The sequence below is a fragment of the Pelophylax lessonae genome (genome assembly GCF_965119305.1).
Source record: "Pelophylax lessonae genome assembly, chromosome: 7".
Classification (NCBI taxonomy): Eukaryota; Metazoa; Chordata; class Amphibia; order Anura; family Ranidae; genus Pelophylax; species Pelophylax lessonae.
The window spans coordinates 97,704,409-97,722,900 of record NC_138774.1 but is presented as its reverse complement, the minus strand read 5'-3'; the positions used below and the strand labels follow the sequence as shown (position 1 = coordinate 97,722,900).

General features: G+C 44.0%; 1 protein-coding gene across 1 annotated transcript in view; it reads left to right on the top strand.

The window, feature by feature from the left end:
* Positions 1-3,759: 3,759 nt before the first annotated feature.
* The window catches only part of LOC309560733 (potassium channel subfamily K member 6-like), a 51,050-nt gene continuing 36,317 nt past the window's right edge, over positions 3,760-18,492 (top strand). The window contains exon 1 of the mRNA XM_082264365.1: positions 3,760-4,069. Coding sequence (XP_082120491.1) covers positions 3,763-4,069 — 307 coding nt within the window. The 5' untranslated portion in view covers positions 3,760-3,762. The remainder of the gene's footprint in view (positions 4,070-18,492) is intronic.

The window sequence follows — 18,492 nt, the reverse complement described above, 5'->3', positions numbered from 1 at the left end:
AAATCAGGGACAGTCCCTCAAAACCAGGGAAAGTTGTGAGCCATGTAAATTCCCCTACTGAGCTATTGTCGGCAGCTGTTAAATAATTAAACGGCTGCTGCATCTGATTTGATGCAGCCCCTGTTTGGTCAACAATTTTCTAGCAGGTTCCTTTGACAAAAGCCAATCAATCGGAGCAGGAGCTAGCAGGGTCACCCAATGAGTGAATTTCGGTTGGTTCACTCAATGTATGGCCAGCTTTATTTTAAACAACCATTTATATCTTTTGGTTACTTTGCCATCTCAACAAAAATGTCATTGAAAGTTTGAACGCTATCATGTTGCCACATGCAAGGCTGGCTTATGGATTTGAGTTGCAGCAAGAGTTTGTGTTAGTTACAAGGAAGGGTAATATAAAGGACCTTGGGGTAGGGCATTGTTTTCTGTGCAAGTTGTACTCCTGGGACTCAAAGCTAATGTATCAATCTTGCCAACATCAAGGAAATCTCATCAGTGGGAACTATATTGATGAGATGAAATATGTCCAGAGATAGGCGACAAAAAATGGTGAAAAGTCTGAGGGATAAAACATATATATAGCGAGAGAATACAGGAGCCTAATATGTACCATCCTGCGGAAAGAAGGGAAAGGGGTGACGTGACTGAATCCTTTAAATGCATCAAGGGTGTGAATAAGGTTCAGGAGGGCAGCAAATTCTATATAAAGAAAGCAGAGGAGAAGGCGCTTCTAAGTGCAGTAATAAAATATTTTAATGACATGGAAGGGATAAAAAAACAATTACAAGATGGAAGTGAAAAACAGACATATCAATGAATCCATAACGTCCAACGGGATGCCTCCTGGGAGTAAAGACCGCTGCAGGTGGAAGTTCCAGCTGATCAGCGGTGGGAAACACTGTGTCACTGATCTAAGATGGGGAGCCGTGCTGTCAGGACCAGCATGGAATACAGGCAACCGGAAGTGATGTCAGAGTGGACAGGGACATGTTTCGGAGCATGCCCAGTCGCATTTGAAGAAGGAGCCATTGGGCATGCTCTGAAACACTCTGATGTCACTTTTGGTTGCCTGTATTCCATGCTGGTCCTGACAACACGGCTCTCTATTTTGGATCAGAGACACAGGGTTTCCCACCCCTGGTGGGCTGGAACTTCCACCCGCAGCTGTCTGTACTTCCAGGAGGCATCTTGCTGGACATTATGAATTAATAGATGTGCCTGTTTTTCACTTCCATCTTGTGTTTTATTACTTCGCTTAGAAGCACCTTTCCCTCTGCTTTGTTTTTCCTATAGAGTGTGCTTCCCTCTTCTGAAGTGCTGCTGTGGTGCATTAATCACACTTCAAGTTTCAGTCATGTACTGTTTATAAAAGTCTCCTTGTTATCCAGAGCGCCGTTTTCTCCACACTCCAGCAAATTCTATATAAATCTAAAGTCAAGAATACTGGTGAAACTATTGGAAAGAAAGTTTAAAACAAACCTAAAAAGTATTATTTTACTGAAAGAATAGTTAAAGCTTGATATACGGAAGCCATCTAGGTGCAGTGCACCCCCCCCCCCCCCCTGTTTTTTAGGTGCACTGTCCTGCTGCCTGCAGCCTGTCAAAATCAATGGCAGGCTGAGGCTGGACAGGGCTGATCCATGTTCTGTGCATTCGTTCCTGAACACACATGGCTCAGTCTATGGCAGGCTGTGGCTAGATGTCCCATCTAGCCATGGCCTGCCATAGACTTTGACAGGCTGCAGGCAGCAGAGCTGATCGCTGCACCTGTCCCTCCCAGATGCACTGCACCTAGAAGGCCCCATGTGCAAAGGAAAAAGAAAATGAAAATAATTAGAACTTAATTAACCATTTGGTATTTTTCTGTTGTCATTCCTCTGTGTTTCTATGTTCAAATGATGACAGCAATTGGTATAGGTGTTCAAAACTGCCTGATTGGTGTTCCCTAATGCCTCGTACACACGTAACGATTATCGGCCGACCGATCGGCCGACTTTTGTCCAGTGTTGTTGTGTTGGTTGAAATGTGCTCTAGACTGCACACAAATTTTCTCGGCCAACAAAAACCAACTTCAGAAGTGATGACATGTGCTGGTTTACTTTCCGTGTGTTCTTTCTTCTCTGACCATGCCCAGTCTTGCTCATCAGATTTTTGTCTGCCGAAATCTGTACTGACTGACGGAAAATCGGCCGTTGTGTTGACGGCCAACAAAAATTTTATAGCCTGCGCACTAGTTTTTATTTGGCCAAAAAGTCGGAGTCGGTTGTCGAAAGCATCATACTAACAAGCCGACAATCGGCCGATTGGACGTTGGCCGAAAATTCACGGCCAACTATCGATGCGTGTGTACGAGGCATTAGAGAGCTAATGGTCAGTGTCTTTTCCAGCCAACACATACACGAGACCATCGCTCGATGATCAGGCAGCTATCATTGCCAATCTATGGTCAGTTTCAAGAATACAAGTACCTTGCATAACAGTGATGCTATGGCTAGTGAATCGTCAGTAAATGCAACAAGGGAATTTTTTTTAGTTGTGTTTGCTACGTATTGTAAATATATTTTACTGCTTCCTGTCTAACAGTCTGCATTGCAATGATAACTACTGTGTGTTGCGTAGAAGGAGTTGGCTATATTACACCACCACACCACTGGCTTGTCTAAAACCACTGTACACAATACATACTGTATGTATTTATTTAGCTTTCCATATATAGAGAAATATGTTCTTTCTCTCTGCTCTCTCTTCTCTCTTTCCCGTCCAGTGTTGCATTCATTTTTCACCAAGATCTTGTATTGATGATGGGAGAGTCGGACCACTGCGTAAAGCCTTCTCCAGCACATCCCAAAGATTCTCAATGGGGTTAAGTTCTGGACTCTGTGGTGGCCAATCCATGTGTGATAATGATGTCTCCTGCTCCCAATGGGCACATGGGCACAATTTGAGCCCAATGAATCCTGGCATTGTCATCTTGGAATATGCCCGTGCCATCAGGGAAGAATAAATCCATTGATGGAATAACCTGGGCATTCAGTATATTCAGGTAGTCAGCTGGCCTCTTTCTTTGGGCACATGCAGTAACTATCTAGGATAGTTACTGCATGCTTAATTTAGTTAGTTGCTTAGCTAATTCCAGGTGGCGACTTTTTTTTGGCCAGGCAGTGTTTTACAAGGATGATTTTACTGTGGTTCCACAGCCATTCTTTGTGTATGAGGGCAGGAGCATGCATCAATTGCAGCATACTGCCGTCAGTGTAAAAAATTGGAAATTTTACCTGCTCTATTATAGTCATCATAACCATAGCAGCAGAGTATAAATCTAGAGATGACCATGGCAATGCCTCTGTATTGCACCTTTATAATGTGACGTGTGACATAAATGACCCAAAGGGTGGTATGAAATGGCGTCAAGTAAAACATTACTGGAGTCACAGTGTAAAAGGATTGCCTAAATTGCTGATGCTTCTAAGGGGGTTACATTGCAATGGCAGCTTGGATTTAAAGCCCTACTCCAGCAAAAATTCACTGGGGAAGAGGAGACTGACTAAATACTTCTTGCTCTCTGCAGCAGAGTGATCACAACATCTTGGCTCAGGCAAAGTCCCTTAACCAGAGCTCAAGGTTGTTTTTTTTTTTTCTTTTAAGAAAATGTGGAGTTTGTTTGAAATATGATATTGTTGCTGTATGTTTTGACAGAATTGCTCATGCTGCTTTGTTATGTTACTGAAAGGTCTAATTTAATGTCTCTGTTTGCCTAGAACTGTCATGCAGTCCTGGATGGTGCTTATGCTACTTATCGGAGGTTATCTGATCTACCTCCTACTGGGCGCATGGGTGGTCTCCAGCATTGAAGCTCCATATGAAGGAAAACTAAGAAAAGAGCTAAAGCAACTGAAACAAATATTCTTGAATGAGAGCCCATGTGTCAACGAGAGTGGATTGGAGGCTTTCCTTGAGAGGGTGATCAGTGCAAACAAATATGGAGTTTCTGTCTTGTATAATGCCTCCAGTGACAGCAAGTGGGATCTGGCATCTTCCCTGTTCTTTGCCAGCACATTGGTGACAACTGTTGGTAAGTAGCAATTAAAAAAGGTGAATGCCTGTGTTAGAAGACATTTTAAAAAGTACATAAAAATTTCACTGCTTCATTTTATATTGTGTGGCCATGAAAATCCTAGTCATAGGGGGTGGCATGGAAAAAATTGTCTTATGAGATTTTATTGAGTTCTGGCCCTGACATAGAGAAGTTCTGAAGATCTGTGACACCAGATGATCACTGTTGTCATAGGTGTGTAATCAGTTACCTTGCCTTATGCAAATTTCCTGATGGCTTCACTTTAATCGCCAAACCCAGAATGCAATGTTTGTTGCCGTTGTGACACTACCTCCACCTGTCACAGATCAGCCCCGTTCCTGTACCAGTCACAGCACAGGCCAGACGTAAGTATATCACAAACAGACAGGCAATGAGCAGGACACTGTAACAGTCCCACTCTTGTTACAAATGTCAAATTGAAGCAAACAAAAGAAATCTATAGGACTCCATAATCCTTGTAATATCCAACTAGACAAAAAGAAATACAAAGATCTCTGTGCAAACATCTCCCCGTGCAAACAGCTTACCTGTAATATCTTACAGCAAATAGCCTGAAACACTTCAAGAGAGTTTCCTCATGGTGTTATCAACCTGCAATAAGTGACAGTGACTTGGGTAGTGAATCCCTTCTAAAGACCAAAGAATACGAATTGTCAGAACATTAATAGTGGGGTATAATTGATCAGTCTGCACCTAGGACCAGAGAATACTAACAGTCATGACATTATGGGTCAGTCTCCAGCTAGGACCAGAGAGTACTAATAAAAGTAACCTGAAAATGGGGCCGGTCTTCACCTAGGACCAGAGATTAATATTGACAGTAACCGGAAAATGGGGTTGGTCTTCACCTAGGACCAGAGAGTAATATTGACAGTAACCTGATAATGGGGTAATTATCCATCTAGGGTCAGAGAGTACTAATGACCGTAACCTGATAATGGGGTAATTCTCCACCTAGGACCAGAGAGTACTAATGACAGTAACCGGATAGTGGGGTCAGTCTCCACCTAGGAACAGGGAGAACTATTGACAGTAACCTGATAGTGGGGTCATTCTCCACCTAGGACCAGAGAGTACTAATGACAGTATCCTGATAATGGGGTCAGTCTCCACCTTGGACCAGAGAGTACTATTGACAGTAACCTGATAATGGGGTCAAGAACAACACACTCCTGTGCTAGAGTCAGCTGACTTTGTAAAGTCACAGGTGCCTGGTCAAATTGTGGATAACCTCGTAGATGCCTTAATGCCCTCTAGGACTGGGGTCATCCTGACAGTGCGGTGAGATTAGAACACATGTGTTAACATTGAAAAAGTACAGATTTCACTCAGCATGATGTAGCTGGCCTTCACTAGTTCTTGGGCGCATAGGGGTGAATTTGAGTTACCCTGCGCCTCCGCTGAACCCATGTGACATCTGCGATTCACTCTTTGTTTTCCTGAGAATATGGAGCTTTGACCTCTATATTTTGGTCTAACAGAAAACTCCCCCATTGTGGTTGGGCTTTTAAGGGCCGGCAAGTCACCAAAAATTATAAAAAATTGTATACATTTTTTTCGACATATTAAAACATTTGGTATTGAAAATACTCAACATGAAGCAAGACATGAACATATGTGCAGATTAAAAACAAACGATGCATGTTACAAACCTCCTATGCTCCTGATACATGGGATTCTTCAGTCTCTCTGCGCCCCCTGTTCCCCTATATTATTACTTTAAATGAGCATTCATCCACCTACCGGCAACCTCCTCTTCCTTGGAGGGACCTTTGTGGAAATATTAGGGGTTACCACAAAAGCCCCTCGTCATTCCATCCTGTCCAGGTGGAGATAACACTTCACCCTCCATACATCCCCACATGGTTAAGACATATTTTTATCTCCGATTGAAGCAATTGAACATATGCATCTAATTGCTAAATACCCCTGAGGAAAGGTCCCGGACATGAAACGCGTTAAGTGCCATGGAGACAGCATACTAATATGTTCAATGACAATAGGATGTTTGTAACATGCATCATTTGTTTTTAATCTGCACATATGTTCATGTCTTGCTTCATGTTGAGTATTTTTCAATACCAATGTTTTAATATGTTGTAAATAAATTTATACACTTTCTTATATCATTTTTGGTGTCTTGCCTGCCCATAAAGTTCCAACCACAATGGGGGAGTTTTCTGTTTGACTATATATCGGGATGTTGGCAGACGGACACTAGACTCTTGAATAGTGTAAACACCTATTTTCTACATTTTGGTCTTTACCAAGATGGCAGCGGCCTGTGGAGGGGAAATGACATGCATAGCAGCAGGAAGTGCTTGCTGGAACATATTTCCCGCCCCACTTAAGGGTTTTTCTGTAAGGTGTGTGTTCCACACAGCAGAACCATGCTGTGGTATTCCAGAGAACACCCCCACAGTTGGATCTCCCAGCAAATGCCACTTGCATTGTAGTGGTAAGCGCACATGCAGTAGTGGTAAGTGCACATACAGTGATACTATGTTCACAATACAGTTAACCTCTCTGGATCTCCTAGCTCTTTGCTATTTAATGATGTAGTCACTCATTGCTGATGATTTTGACTGTTGAGGGTCCTGTATCATATTGCAGCATGTGCATTTTTCCTTCACCTGGAAGCTGCTTATCTCCCTTGTGTGTGTTTTTGTATTTTTGTGGTAGGTGCATTGGTGCCCTTCACTTCAACTCTTAGCCCTCCCTCATTTAATCCCAAGGGAGAAGCCATGGCTGTCGCATTGTAGGTGTGTCTGTAAGGTGTGTCGGGTATAAGTACTGTAAATTAAGCCATTTCAAGCTAGGCTCTGAAGAGGAAGGCCAGTCCTTCGAAATGTGTCAACCTGAGGGGTCTCATCCAGGACCCCCCACTTCCAGGTTCAGTGATTCGAGCATCCGATAAGAGATGGTCACACATGTGGCCTGACGAGCGTATTTTTAACTTATGTTTGTGCATAGACATCTTTATGGTTTTATTCATATCTTTTAATAAATCTGTTGGATAATGCAATAGGCCAGTGTGCCCTCTTTTCTTGTTCTATGATAATGGGATCAGTCTCCTCCTAGAAGCAGAGAGTACTAATGACAGAAACCTGGTAATAGGGTCAGTCTCTTACTAGACCAGAGAGTACTAATGACCGACAGACATTGGGTCATTCTTCTCCTAGGACCAGAGAGTACTAATAACAGTGACGTGATAATGGGTCAGTCTTTACCTAGGACCAGAGAGTACTAATGACAGTTACATTAATGGTCCTTATCCTACAAGGACCAGAGTACTGACCAGATGATCGGTAGTTCTCATCCTAGGACCACAAGGATCACACTGTAGTAAAATCCACATCACCTATACCCCCCAGTCTGTTACAAAGTAGGAGAGACACATAGTGGTAGTACCACAAGTGGCAGAAACTACTATATATTACCATTAAAGACCGTGAAATAAGACTAGGAGTATAAAAATGAGTCAGTTCTTTAGAACCAAAATGTAATATTGACAGTGATATGGTAATAGGTCAGTAATTTCTAGGACCAGAGCATAATGACAGAGACATAATGATGTGGAATGTGTCAGTCCCTCTTAGGACCAGAGTGTAATAAGGGCAGTGACCCGGTGATGGGTCACAAAGTAGAATGTGTCACCAGCACACCATGAAACTTATTTGCAAAGTCCAATCATTTATTTAAATATCACATCTCAGTGAAATCTTAGGAGCCACATAGGCCCCCTACATCATTACATGCCTGATGAGAAGGGGTCATGAGAGCTCTGAATCTTTGCACTTTGATGTGATCTTTAAATAAACAATTGTACTTTGCAAATAGCTGCACATGTGTGCTAGTGACACATTCCACTTACAGTATGTCTTATGCTAATACCAATTGGAAGTTGCGAAAGCAGCCTAGACCTACATGGTCAATACCTGTGTATGATGGGAATATTTAATCAGACAATGGGACCGTCTCTCCTAGGACAATGCAACGATGGCAATGACTAGGAAATGGTTCAGCCTTTCATAGGACCAGAGTTAACTAATAGCTAATAGACTGTGACATTGCCATGCCTCTCTACCTCATCCAATCAGAGATGGCCTTGTAATTATTAAACTAGCAACACCCTGTGGTTACTGTGCAGAAGGGCAGCCACTCCGCATTGGACCTGGAAGATTAGAAATCTAATTAAGGAAAAAAAAATACATGGATTATTTTGTTACCCCATAGACACATTCAACAACTTCTTTCAAAATATACATTTTATTACACAAATTTATTCAAAAATCACAAATACATTATTAAAAGATCAGCCCCTACAATCATAGAGAGTGTTTTCCTTGGCAACGATACAGGTATAAATCCAATGCCCCAATCCAGAGATGAGGTGCAATACAAGGGAACCCACACTCCAACCAATTTATGATCCTCTACATGTTTTGCTGTGAGTGTGAGCCGCTTCTTTACGAGGCAGAAATGGAGTCATAGTTTAATAGTTGATCTAAACAGACATATTAAAAGATTAATAACAAAAATCACATACACAACTCATCAGTAAATTAAAGATCGCGAGGCTGAGCCATAAGGCTTGCCCAATTGCTTAAATGGCAGGAAACAATGCAGAAATCCAAAACAGAACTTGGGCATGATTCCTCCCTGGTGGCGGAAGTGGGAGCAGGCCAGTGCAGGTGAAAAATCATAACATAAAAGTGTGCACAAAAGAATATGTATTGAAAATCATGAAAATGAATTAAAATAGGTCACACATCCATAGAGCAGGAGAACCCTGCATAGAGAATAAAGTACAAACCAGTAAACCAAGGCTTGTTCAATCCCACTGAAAGTAGAAGGAAAGCAAAAGAGTATTCATGTGTATAAAATGTCCTCCAAGCACCCAAAAGCAGGTTGCTGCTATCGCTGTGGTGACCACTATGGTAATTTGCAGCTTCCTCAGGGATTGCTCAGGTATGATATATGCATGATTATATACAAGGCTGGCCCAAGACATTGTGCTGCCTGGGTCCAAGAATGAAATGCTGCTCCCCCCCCACCAAAAAAATATATATATATCACGTCCACCAAAAGGCCCCCACATCCATTATTTTATATCATGATAATTAAAACTAAAATGTATTTTATCAGGTTTATCATGTCAGATTGACATGCAACAGAACCTTTTCTATATGCAAACTTATTTCACATACCATTGTGCTAGGGCGGTGTAGGGGCAGGCTAGGATGGTATGTATAGGGACAGGCTAGGGTAGTATAGGGGCAGGCTAGGGTAGTATAGGGGCAGGCTAGGGCAGTATAGGGGCAGGCTAGGGCAGTATAGGGACAGGCTAGGATAGTATATAGACAGGCTAGAAACGTATAGGGGCAGGCTAGGGTAGTATATAGACAGGCTAGGGTTTTATAGTGGCAGGCTAGAGTAGTATAGGGGCAGGCGGAGTGGCCCAGGGGGCAGTTGTCGTCATGACGCACAAAACTGCTGGAAAAAAATCTTGTGCTGCAATTTGCTGGGTAAATAGAAGAGGAGCCCGGAATTAACCCCAGCAGGGGAAGGCGATTTTAGACCTGGAAACCGATTTAGGGCTCTTTCACACACTGTGTCCGTCAAACGGACTCCGCTTTTCTCAGCGGGGGATTGGCGGATTGGCAGAAGGATGACAGCTGTGTCTCCATGCTGTGTGCAGAGACACAGCTGTCAGTTCTCCATGCATCTCTATGGGGAAAATTGGATGGGAACGGACCGTCGGGTCGGATGTCAGCGGACATGTCTCCGCTGACATCCGATGCACCATAGGAATGCATGGAGGGACCGTTCAGATCCACCAAAAAAACGAACAGGCGGATCTGAACGGTCCGCCTGTGTGAAAGGGGCCTTAAACTAGAGATGAGCGCAGTGGAGAAAGGTGGTGGAAGTCATCACACAAATGTATTAACTGAAATCCACAAGGGTGAAGGTGGAAAAACTGTGGAATATGAGAAGCTCATTTAAAGGGAAAAAAATTTGAAAGAAGAAAAGAACTACTAATTGAATTATAATTATCCGGGAATGTCACATTTTTTTCATTTATTTTATTGTACACAAGAAAGTTTATCACTGAATAATGATAGCAGTTTTGTGGTTTGAAAGTAAGGTTTTGGTTTAAAAACATTAATTGGATTGCACACGGATAGGCGGAGCCAACATTTTTAATTTTTAAATAGAAAAGAAGGAGAAGTGGCCGCAGTTCAATTTCCCGCCCCTCCAAGTGCCGCCTGGGTCCAATGGACCCAGCGGAACCCATGGTAGGGCGGGCCAGCCCTGATTATATTGGTCCAAGCTGAATCTAACTATGCAATAAAATTCATACCTAAATTTCAGCTTTAATCATGACAGGAACATTTGAATTTGACAATTATTTGTTGCTACTGCAATCTTGCACAGACGGACCTGTGTTTATTGTATTTAATAAGCAATATAATGGACTTGAGTCACAGAAATATTGATTCCGGCTAATGGGCTTGGCTACATCAAACTATAATTAAGTGTTTATCTTTAAGCCAGGTACATCCAGACTTTAGATCGGTATTCGTTCCTGGAATAAATTATACAGCTTGATACATTTTAACATGCTAACCATTACAATAATAATTTCATCCCTGTACATCAAAATAAAGGTGATAAAATAAAGAATTTCTTGTAGCTAAAGCTTGCCTTAAAAAGAAGTTTGGCTTTTAGAAAAAAAATAAAAAATCCTACTTACCTAGGTGGATGCAACATTGGTCCTATGCTGCATCTGTCTCCCGCTGGCTCTAACACTGAGAACCGAGTGATCAAAGACCTCTCCCTGAGCAGAGAGCTGGTGACTGTCAGTCCTTAGCCCCCCTGCGCTAACAGGAGTGCTGGGCTGTGGAGGGGGCGGGAGCAGTTGGCTTAGGCTCCCAGCGGCCCGCTGACAGGCTGAGCCGAGTGGCGGTCTAGATATGTGGGCGGATCCTGACTTTATTTTCGCGATCTTGCCCCAGCCTGGATTGGCTCTGTGAGGTCAGATGACAGCAGGCTTCATCCCGCTGTCTGCTGAAAACAGGTCACAGGAGTGCAGAACGAACTGCACTCCTATGATCCACAGGAGAAGTACAGCCAAACAAGCTTTGGCTGTACTTCTTCTCCTTTAAAGTGGAACTATAGCTTCTTAAATAGCTGCCAGTGCCAGCATAAGGTGGTTTAGACAGCTGTCTTACAGCCATAGGTGTGCGCAGCCTAGTGCATTAGGGTGTGCACACCAAAGCTCAAACACACACTACCGATCACTCACGATGTTCATTCAGAAAGGGAGGAGTCCAGCAAATTATATATTTACCAATCCCTACATCCCCACAGCAACAGCCGGCTGGAGAGGTGAGGAGGGAAGCCGGAAGAGCGGTGGGGCTAAGGGGGATGGGAGCCAGGGCAGTAGGAGGAATCTGTGCTGCACAGGGTGATTAGGGTGTGCCTGGGCACACCTGGCACACCCTGTGTGCATGCCTATGCTTACAGCGCCAGGATAGGGGGATAAAATCCCAATCCCCAGCCATTTGCTGCACCTTTTGCCTGTGTAGAACAAAATCAAAAAGCCGTATTTTAACCCTTCTTATTGTGATGGAATAAACTTTGACTTTCTCTAGCGCTCATTGACAGACGTAGTCCTCGGTGATACACCACCTTCGGGTTATGTTGCCTCCACAGGAGCAGGACTAGACAGGAAATTAAAAAGCTCTGGCCACACCCTAGGGGCAGTCCCAGAGGGTATATCCTCTCTCTCTCTGCCTCAGCAAATCAGTTATTTTCTGTCTAGTTAGGAGTAAGGACCTAGATACCTTGCTGGGATCTTAGGTCCTGGCAAGAATTTTTTCTTAAAGAATTTTTTAGACAGCTTTTTTTCTCCAGTGTTCCTGTGAGATCTTCAAGCAAGAAAGCTGAACTGGGCGACGGGCTGGATGTTGAGATCCGGTGGTCACCCCAGTTCAGCCTACGAGCGCGTGCAGGAGCTCCGCGCTGGGTCGGCCGCGACAAAGTCCCATTAAAGGACTGACCCCGCGAGTTAAACGTCTCGCTGAAACGCCAAAGACCATGAGTCACGGCGTCCATATCGGTCGACAGCCCTCCCGCCCCGGTGGAGAGGGGTACTGTCAGGAGTTGGTGCCCGCCTGGTTCCGGTATGGTGAGTAGTATGTTCCCCCTTTTCCCCTGACGGGTCTTGTGGTGAACGCGGGCCCCTCTCTGTATGGTAAGATAGAGTCCCCCTCTATCCTATAAATGTCACAGATCCTCCTACTTTGAGTGTGATTTTACGTGCAAAAAGCCAGGAGGCTTGGTTTGGGAGCTAACAATCTAATTGTATACATGTTAAAAAGATTGTAATCTGTGGCATTCTGGGAATCTTACGGTGATAAGAATAAGCTACCTACCAGTCAGAAGCCACGGACATGTAGACTGCCTTCCTAATCAGATCTCCAGCTATTAGCAGGCCTCCCGAATGGCCATGCGGTCCGCCAGGGCCGGTACCGCCAACCACGCCAAATCCCCATGCAGAGAGAGTGTTGTGTGCCCTGCAGCACACCGCTATTCAGTACAGGCCGCCGCCATTTTTTTTGCTGGATCGCACGAGCCGCCATTTTGGCGTAGCCTCGTGTCTCCAGCATGGGGGCGGCCATGTTTGAGGTGATCCAAACACCTCGTGGAGCTTGGGGAGGCGCCGGAAGGCGTGCAGAGGGGCGGAGCCGCCTCCTTTCTTCCTGGGCAGCCAGCCAAAAGACTTCCTGTTTGTCAAGACAGCGCTGTAACCTGTTGCAGTTAAACTCTGAGCATCAAGTGGTGAGCCTGGGGGTCTATCTCTCTCTCTCTCTCTCGATCGATAGGGATCCCTAGCAGGTAACACTAAGGGGCTTTTTGTGGCGCTGGGGGTCTGAAAAAAAAAAAAAAAAAAGTTTTTTATTTTTGAATTATATTATCCAGGAAGTGACTGGAAGTATCATGGACCCTGCCACACATATTCCCCCACCTGTTTCCCTCGAGGGGGCCACGGGACCCGCCGGTGCACAGAGTGTAGAGTCATTTACAGCAATTTTGGAGTCTATGGTGGCTCGGGTGGAGGCGGCCTGTCAGGGACGGGGGTCAAGGAAGCGACCCCCGCCTACCCCTATACTATCTGACACCTCTGACTCAGATTCAGAGATGGTCACTGCAGTTGCAGGTTCCTCTGCAAGGGCTGTTATCCCAGGTAAAGCCCCCTCAGACAGTGAGGAGGACGCTTCTTCTCCTGCTATAATTCAGGAAGAAGCATTGGTGGACGCACTAGTTGTGGCAGTGCAGGAAACCTTAAAACTTGAGGCTTTACCGGCAGAGGCAACTGAAACAGAGATTCCTTTTGGTACTAATAAGCCCATCAAAACGGTGAAGGTTTTTCCTGTACCCAAGTGTTTTGGTAATAAGATTAAAGGAGAATGGGAGCATTCTAAACGTACCTTTACTATTTCCAAGCGTATTGCTAGACGCTATCCGTTTGAGGAATCCATCATTAAGAAATGGACGGTACCACCAGTGGTGGAACCACCTATTTCCAGGCTGAATAAAGCCACGGTTATTCCAGTGGAGGACACTTCGTCCTTTAAGGATCCGGTGGATCGAAAGATGGAAGCAGAGTCCCGCACCATCTTCTCTCTGATAGGGTCAGCATTTAGACCAGTAATTGTTATTGGTCTAGTTTCCCAGACACTTACGGAATGGGCGAAAATGGTACGCCAAGACCTTAGGGGAAAAGATATTCCCCAGGAGACATCTGATGGAACAGATTATACAAGGGCTACAGTTTATCTGTGACGCAGCCTTGGACACTACTCCCTTATTAGGGCATGCATCTATGTCAGCGGTGATCCTCAGACGTGTGCTGTGGTTAAAATGCTGGTCAGCTGACCTAGGTTCCAAGAAGACCTTGACAAATCTCCCTTTTCAGGGGAATCGTCTATTTGGGGCCAACCTAGATGAAATCATTAAGGATGCCACTGGGGGCAAGAGCACTTTTTTGCCACAGGCTGCTAAAGCTAAGGGACCTCGCAACAAGCGAGGACCTTTCTTTACCGCCCATAAAGGGCGCCCGGCTGGTACTAGCGGGAAAGGCAAGACTCCTCCAGGAGGGTTCAAGAAGGGCTGGTCGGACAAGCAGAGGACCAACCCAGCCAAACCCGAAGCAAAGGAGTACACAGCCTGAAGGTGCGCCCCCACCCGGTTTCAGGGTGGGGGGACGTTTTCACCGGTATTCAGGACATTAGATCGAGCATCAACCACTACTACCGGTGCGATTCTTCCCTTCCAACATTTAAGTACTACAAGAAGCGGTAGTTACCGTTCCCTGAATAGATCTTTTCCTTTACCTTTTCCTAAGATTAGTCCCTATACCTCACAGGAATCGGATCTGGTTGACCAGATAGGCCAAGTAGCCTCTAGTCGGGTGACTTCGGTCCCTGAGGTTCAACCAGAAAAGATCACCCTTCCTGATAACTATCAGGTATCTGATAAATGTGTGGGAACAGAAAACGACCAGACTTTCTTGGATGGTCGGGGCCAGATACCTCTAGGGACGCCTGGTTCAGATTCTATCAGCGCCAGTGGTCCTAGAAATTCTAGGCTGGCCTCCTCAAGCCGGCCTGGCCGACTTGGACATGCTAGTCGCAGACGTTCCGTGGGAACTTCGTCTCAGGGAGTGTCTGTGGTCTCAAGGACCAATTTACCATCATGCTTTACAGTCGCTGGGTTTAATGGCCTGGCCATTGAGACCCAAGTACTGAAGGACAGAGGTTTGTCTACTTCAGTCATTCCTACCCTTATTAAAGCAAGGAAAGCGACTTCCAGCAAGGTCTATTATCACACATGGAAGACTTGTATTGCGTGGTGCGAATCTTTAGGATTTCCTCCACGTACCTATTCGGTGACTCGAATATTGGCCTTTTTGCAACAAGGGGTTGAGCAGAAGCTAGCCTTGAGCACCATCAAGGGTCAAGTTTCAGCATTAGCAATCTTCTTTCAGAAACCTTTAGCTACCAAGTCCTTGGTGCGGAATTTCATCCAGGGGGTGCGGCACCTGGCTCCTCCAGTCCGCGCGCCCTTACCGCCCTGGGATCTTAATTTGGTTTTGTCGGTTCTACAGAAACCTCCCTTTGAAAACATCAGGGAGATTCCCTTGCTTACTTTATCCCAGAAGGTGGCCTTCTTGGTGGCTATTACTTCTGCTCGCAGGGTGTCAGAACTGGCTGCATTATCATGCCAGTCCCCATACCTAGTGATTCATAGGGATAAGGTAGTACTTCATCCTAAGCCATCTTTTCTTCCTAAGGTGGTTTCAGATTTTCATCTGAATGAAGATATTGTACTACCTTCCTTGTGTCCTCAGCCCAAGCATCATCGGGAACATGCGTTGCATTCCTTAGATGTGGTTCGGGCAATCAGGGTATACCTGAAAGCTACGGAATCATTCCGTAAGACGGATTCACTTTTTGTGATCACGGATGGCCCCAGAAAGGGTTTGCCTGCATCTGCCGCGACCATTGCCAAATGGATTAGACAAACGGTGGTACAGGCTTATTCTATTAAGGGTCAGAGTCCTCCGTTCCCTGTTAGGGCGCACTCCACTCGAGCGCTCAGTACTTCCTGGGCCTTTCGCCATCAGGCGTCAGTGGTCCAGGTATGTAAGGCGGCCACCTGGTCGTCGGTACATACCTTTACAAAATTCTATAAAATTGATGTGACGGCATCGGCGGATGCCTCATTTGGCCGCAAGGTTTTGCAGGCCGCAATTTGAGGAGACCGGTGGTCTACCTCGAGGGTTTTTTTCTGTTTGAAAAAAAAAAAATAATTTTTTTTTCTCTTTTTTGTTGAGTCTCATCATTAAGGATGAGCATTGTAAACTTCTAGTTGGCACCGGTTGGGCCTTCTAGATTGGGATTTGATTTCATTTTCCCACCCCTCAGTTGTGATACTGCTCTGGGACGTCCCGAAGGTGGTGTATCACCGAGGACTACGTCTGTCAATGAGCGCTAGAGAAAAATGGATTTTTGTAAAATCTTACCGTAAAATCCTTTTCTCTTAGCTCATTGACAGACGTAGTCCCCGCCCCTCTGTTTTTTTTTTTGAGTTGGGTTGGGTTAAATCTCTAAAGACTGCTTTTTCACATAACTGATTTGCTGAGGCAGAGAGAGAGAGGATATACCCTCTGGGACTGCCCCTAGGGTGTGGCCAGAGCTTTTTAATTTCCTGTCTAGTCCTGCTCCTGTGGAGGCAACATAACCCGAAGGTGGTGTATCACCGAGGACTACGTCTGTCAATGAGCTAAGAGAAAAGGATTTTACGGTAAGATTTTACAAAAATCCATTTTTTATCTACATATACTGTGGAACCATTTTTTGTGTTAGACTGTCATCCATCCCTATTAAGCCAACCTAAGCGCTCGTGGTTCTCTTCTGCTTACATATTATGTCTTATGAGTCTAAGCTGGGTTTGACTGTAGATGTCTGTATCATTGTGGAAACTGGTATGAGTGCTGGCCTTAAGTCTACCCTGAAGTGCCCACTCCCCATCTAAATACAGCTTTTGTTCTTGGCTGGGTGCCCACCATTACTGAGTCAGCAGTCTGTTTAGATTGTAAACATCATATGTCATGGTAAAGGCTGCAGGGTCATTGAAGTTGATAATCCATCCATGTGATATTCATGCCGGCCCTTGTTTACATCTTCTTTATGTGTTCTTAGGAAACTTGTGTGGTGATTGGTAAATCCAGGGCAAAGCTTAGATAATTTCCAGGAAGATTGAAAAGTCCTATTTGTTTTGAACTCCTAACTGCAGTAAACTATTGATTTTACTTCCCGTAGGTCATGAGTTCTCTCAGAACAAAGACCTGCACTACAGACTTCACCTGCAGCACTATCCGTTCTGGTATTCGGGTATTGTGCTGTAAATTTAATGTGAGCTTGTCAGGAGGAAAGAGATGAAAAAGTAAGAGTTTAAGAGGTATAAAACTTTACTTTAATTAAGCCCCGGAAGATTTTACCCCCTTCCTGACCAGGGGCCTATTTTGCGTGATTTTAACAGGCAATTGCGCGGTCGTGCCATGCTGTACCCAAACAAATTTGATGTCCTTTTTTTCCCACAAACAGAGCTTTCTTTTGATGGTATTTGATCACCTGTGTGATTTTTTGATCATGCGCTATAAACAAAAAAAGAGCGACAATTTTGCAAAAATAACAATATTTTTCACATTTTTTATATGAAATTCCCCCCAAAAAAATGTAAAAATTTTTTTAACATTTTAGGCCAATTTGTTTTCTGCTACATATGTTTGGTAAAAAAAAATCGCAAAAAGCGTATTTTGATTGGTTTGCGCAAAAGTTATTGCGTTTACTAACTAAGGGAAAGATTTTTGTAATTTTTATTGTTTTGTTTTTTTAACGAGTAATGGCGGCGATCTGCGATTTTTTTTTTTTTTTTGCGGGACTGCCACATTGCGGCCGACAGATCGGACCCTTGACTGACATTTTTGACACTTTTGGGGGTACCAGTGACATTACTACAGTAATCAGTGCTATACATATGCACTGTTACTGTAAAAATGACACTGGCAGGAAAGGGGTTAACATTATTTGAGAAGGAGGGGTTAAGTGTGTCCCTAGGGGCGTGATTCTTACTGTGATTGGATGTGGCTTGAGGTGTAACAGCACAGATCTACACAGAGATGTATAGTAACTAAGTAGAACTACTTCACTACTGTACTTAAGTACCGAAAGGCGGTATCTGTACTTTCCTGGAGTATAATTTTTTTCTCCTACTTCCACTTTTACTTCACTACATTTTTTCAATGATTTCAATACTTCTACTCCAATATTTTTTTTTTGTGCTGCATAGTTACTCGTTACAATTATAAAAATTACCACTGCCAGAACAGTAGATGGCAGGTTTCATGAAGCTCAAAACATGTGTATTATCAGCGCATACGAAAATAAATGCTACTGTATGTATAAATAAAAGCTGCATTTGAAATAATAAAAAAACAATATGATGTTCAAACTTTTGACTTCTTTCTTTAATAACTACATAACACAGTACTTGTACTTTTACTTTCAGTACTTGAGTAGCATTTTTTTTTCAAAACTACTGGTACTTTTACTTTCAGTACTTGAGTAGCAAAATTTTTAAAAAAACTACTTGCAATACTTAAGTACAAAAAATGTTGAATACTTTAGTACTTCTACTCAAGTCACTTTTTGATTGAGCACTTCCACTTCTACTCAAGTCACTTTTTGATCGAGCACTTGTACTTTTACTCAAGTATGGGTTTCGAGTACTTTATACAACTCTGGATCTACGGTCCTACATAGTAG